At 54.7% G+C, this 4,071-nt stretch overlaps 1 protein-coding gene across 3 annotated transcripts in view; it reads left to right on the top strand.

Moving 5' to 3' along the window:
* SMAD7 (SMAD family member 7) overlaps positions 1-3,218 on the top strand; it is a 29,404-nt gene extending 26,186 nt beyond the window's left edge. For 2 of the 3 annotated variants that reach the window (XM_007465600.1, XM_007465599.1), the window contains one exon: positions 2,631-3,169. In XM_007465600.1, coding sequence (XP_007465662.1) covers positions 2,631-3,169 — 539 coding nt within the window. Of the gene's footprint in view, positions 1-2,630 lie in introns of all 3 variants that reach the window. The other variant, XM_007465598.1, reaches the window with a different exon arrangement.
* The last annotated feature ends 853 nt before the right edge of the window (positions 3,219-4,071 follow it).

The following is a 4,071-nucleotide window of genomic DNA, read 5'->3' on the forward strand; positions in this document are numbered from 1 at the left end:
CAACCCCCATACTCTGGCGGGTGCCAGGTTTCAGGGGAGCCGGGCTCCATGAAACAAAGTATTGTGAGGCTCCGCTGAGGGTCTCCTGAACCTCCCTCCCAGCAACTCCTGAGCCTTCCTTTCCAGGCCGGTTTGTTGTCCTGAGTTGGGATAATAAGTGAGAACTTCTTACATTTGGAAACACGCTCTCGCCTCAGACAAGCAGGCAGGTGGGCGCCCTGTGCCTTCCAGAAGAGGGCTGTCTCCAACCCGGCAGACTTGGACGTCAGAGCATTTTTATTTACGTGGATGTTATGGGTCTTTGGTATAGCCTTCAGAGCTGAACTCCCTCGGCAAGAGGGTTCAAAAGATTGCCAGCGCTCACGAGTTTATTAGCAGTTGATGGATGCTTTGCAGAAACAAGTTAAGGCCTGATGACTCACCTTCTGCTTGGAGCTCTTGTACCTCTCTTGTTTTTCCGTATGTTGCTGTGTATGCGCATGCAAACACGTTCACATAACACACACTCGAGGTGTGCTCATATCCATGCGCACAGCCTCTTTCACACTTGTGCTTTAGAGATGAATGTCGGGGTCAGGGGTGATGGGCCAGGTTTCTGGTGTTGATTTTCGGTGGGGTGGTGGTTGAGGGGAGGAAGGAGCCCTCAGCTTCCCTGTCTTGTGTAGCTGGCGGGGCAGGCATTTGAGAAGGCCAGGTGGGGGGCGTCCAGGCGACTGGTGCTCAGGGTGGGTGTTTGTGGCTGCCTCAGTGGGTCACCGAGTGCCTTTGTACAGACTTATTCACGGGACACCTCCATGTAAAGTTAATGCAGCTGACTGGTTCCCAGGTCCTTACATGCCTGTTAACGTTGGAAGGAGTTGGTGTGCTGAGCTGCACTGGTTACCCAGCCTGCTGGGGCAGCAGGACAATCGAGACCCGAGCCCTCCTTTACCCCCAGCTGCTGTGCTGTATAACCCATCATCATCCAGGCTCTAAACCCAGTGGTTCCAAAACCAAAAAGGCCAATCAAACCCAAAGACATCACACACCACCCCCAACTTCTATGCCCCAAGCCCCCCACCCCAGTAAGTGAGAAGCAGGGACCTACAGGGAGGGCAGGAGGCCGCCTCTGCTGCCTGCCAGGCCTTCCCCCTGTCTCTCCCCATTTTCGTTAACAAATACAAGACTTCCGGTCTCCGCCCTGCCACCACAAACCGCAGTGTTCCTGCAGCCCGGCTGGGCTGGGGAGACGTACGGTTCCCAGTCTGAGTCCTGCCCCGCCGGCTCCAGCTTAAAGGAGGAGTTAGAGGAGTCGGAATGCCAGCCTCCAGGACCCCCTTTCCTTTCATATACTCCCCCCTTTTAAAGATCTCTGAGCGCCTGTTTGGGAGTCACCTTACCCTGCTGCCTGTGGGAAGAAGCATGTCTAGGAAAGCCGGGCTGGGCCCTCCAGGGCAGGAAGGGGGCAGGGCATCGACTTTAGATGCTTCTAGGGAGGGAAGGGGAAGAAAGAGGAAGATGCAGCAAGCAGGACCCTGCAAGCATGGCGGTACCCACTTTAAACACATCATCTTCTGTCTGGGCTGGAGGAAGTTAAGGTAGTCTGGGCTGACACCAACTTGCAGGTTGTGATTTGGCATTTTTACCTGAACTCACGTGTACGGAGCTGCCGCTGACAGACACATTGAGAGTTATTTTTCTATTAGGAAGATAGATATTTTTACCCCAAATCACGTCCTTTAAAATTTTTCCTGGATATGGGACTTCCCTGGTGGTCCAGTGGCTAAGACTCCACACTCCCAATGCAGGGGGCCAGGGTTCGATCCCTGGTCAGGGACCTAGATCCCACGTGTCACAACTAAGTTCACACGCAGCAACGAAGATTCTGCACGTGGCAACGAAGATCCCACATGCTGCAACCAAGACCCAGCACAGCCAAAGAAATAAATAAGTAAATAAATATTTGTGGTGGGGAATAAACTCTGCAGTGGCTTCTCCTTTTTTTAAAAAAAAAAAAAGTTTTTTCTCCCCCCGGATAGTGCCTCCTTATGACCAAGGCACTGATCTGAGAACTGGGAGACAACAAGCACAAAGACTGCTTAGCAGGTGGTCCTGGGGTCTAGGTCTGGTTCCATCATCCCTGGGGCCTGAGCAGCAAGCTTTCTGAGTCCAGGTTTTCTCATGAGGATGACAAGGGGCTGGAGCAGTTGGCCTTCAAGGTTCCATCCAGTTTAAAGAACTGTAATTCTAGACCATCCAACTGTAAGGCCTTTTCTAGCCCTAAAACCAGGACTAGCCAAGTTACTAAGTGGTCTTGGCTTCTGAGCTCTGCAGCGTTGGGGCTTTCCTTTGGCCAGGTGAGCACACGGGCTGGTATCCTGGGTCTCTTGACGGGGTGTGGGGAGTGGAGGGAAGAGGCTCCCCAGCAAGCCCCATGCTTAGAGGCAAGGCTCTTCCATCACTGGGTCACGATTTCCAGGCCCCAGTAGGAGGACTGTTGGGCCTGCAGCACATCCAGCGCCCCATCCCCTCCTTCTGTCTTGCCCTGAGAGACAAGCTGATCATGGGGGGGTGAGATCTTGATTTCGGGAGGAAGAGGAAACAGGCCGGTCTCCATCACCACCAACCATGTCCACCGTTTTGTTTTCTAGATTCCCAACTTCTTCTGGAGCCTGGGGATCGGTCACACTGGTGCGTGGTGGCATACTGGGAGGAGAAGACGAGAGTGGGGAGGCTCTACTGTGTCCAGGAGCCCTCCCTGGATATCTTTTATGATCTACCTCAGGGGAATGGCTTTTGCCTCGGACAGCTCAATTCGGACAACAAGAGTCAGCTGGTGCAGAAAGTACGGAGCAAAATCGGCTGTGGCATCCAGCTCACGCGGGAAGTGGATGGCGTGTGGGTGTATAACCGCAGCAGTTACCCCATCTTCATCAAGTCAGCCACACTGGACAACCCGGACTCCAGGACGCTGTTGGTACACAAAGTGTTCCCCGGTTTCTCCATCAAGGCTTTTGACTACGAGAAAGCGTACAGCCTGCAGCGGCCCAACGACCACGAGTTCATGCAGCAGCCGTGGACTGGCTTCACCGTGCAGATCAGCTTCGTGAAGGGCTGGGGCCAGTGCTACACCCGCCAGTTCATCAGCAGCTGCCCGTGCTGGCTGGAGGTCATCTTCAACAGCCGGTAGCCACGTGGGGAGAGGACAGAGCGCGAGCCTAGCGGGCCCAGTCCAAACTACTTTGCTGCTAATATTTTCCTCCTGAGTGCTTGCTTTTCATGCAGACTCTTTGGTTGTTTTTCTCCCCTCCTTCCCCTCGTTCTTGTTTATGTTCTGTTTTGTTCTTTGAGAAATAGCTTATGAAAAGAATTGTCGGGGTTTTGGCGGGGGCGGGTGGTATGGTTGGCAGAACACCGAGGCGTGAAAAGGGGAAGCAAAGATCAGTACCACCGAACACAGTGTAAATGGGGGGGCAGGCCTCGACTTTGGGGTCCTCGTGTCCCTCGTCAGGGTGTACGAGAGAGAGAGAGAGAGAGGGAGAGAGAGAGAGAGAGAGAGTGTGTGTGTGTGTGTGTGTGTGTGTGTGTGTGTACGCAGAGGGGGGAAGCGGTGTGCTCTGTTGTGTTTCCTACGGATGTTGACTGCTGAGAGGTTTGCCGCTCCCAAGCTGTGTCCCTCGTGCTCCTTGGACTTGCACAGTGGGGCAGCGGGTGTCCCAGCAGCGGCCAGCAGCAAGGCTCTGTCCCCCAGCCTGGGGAAGCCCCCTTCCCGCCTCTCCCCTTCTAGGACATTGGCCTGTCCGCAGGCTTCTTAGAAGCCACCCTGCCAGAGGCTCAACCAGAACCTGTTTTTCCATGCTGTCTCACTCCCCTCCGGCCACCCTGCTGCCGTTGTCGAGTCTTTCCTTTTTGGCCGTCTGCTCCTGGATACCTCTGAGATGGGCTTCCCGAGGGCTGCCGGGGCAGCCCTGTCACAGTATTGCTCACCCAGTGCCCTCTCAGGCCCCTCCGCCTCTCCCCTGCCCTGGTTACATCAGGTTTTTCCTGGACTCAGAAAACCAGCTCAGCACTTTCCTCCCCTCTGCAGCCTGT

The sequence above is a fragment of the Lipotes vexillifer genome, unplaced genomic scaffold (assembly GCF_000442215.2).
Source record: "Lipotes vexillifer unplaced genomic scaffold, Lipotes_vexillifer_v1.1 scaffold36, whole genome shotgun sequence".
Classification (NCBI taxonomy): Eukaryota; Metazoa; Chordata; class Mammalia; order Artiodactyla; family Lipotidae; genus Lipotes; species Lipotes vexillifer.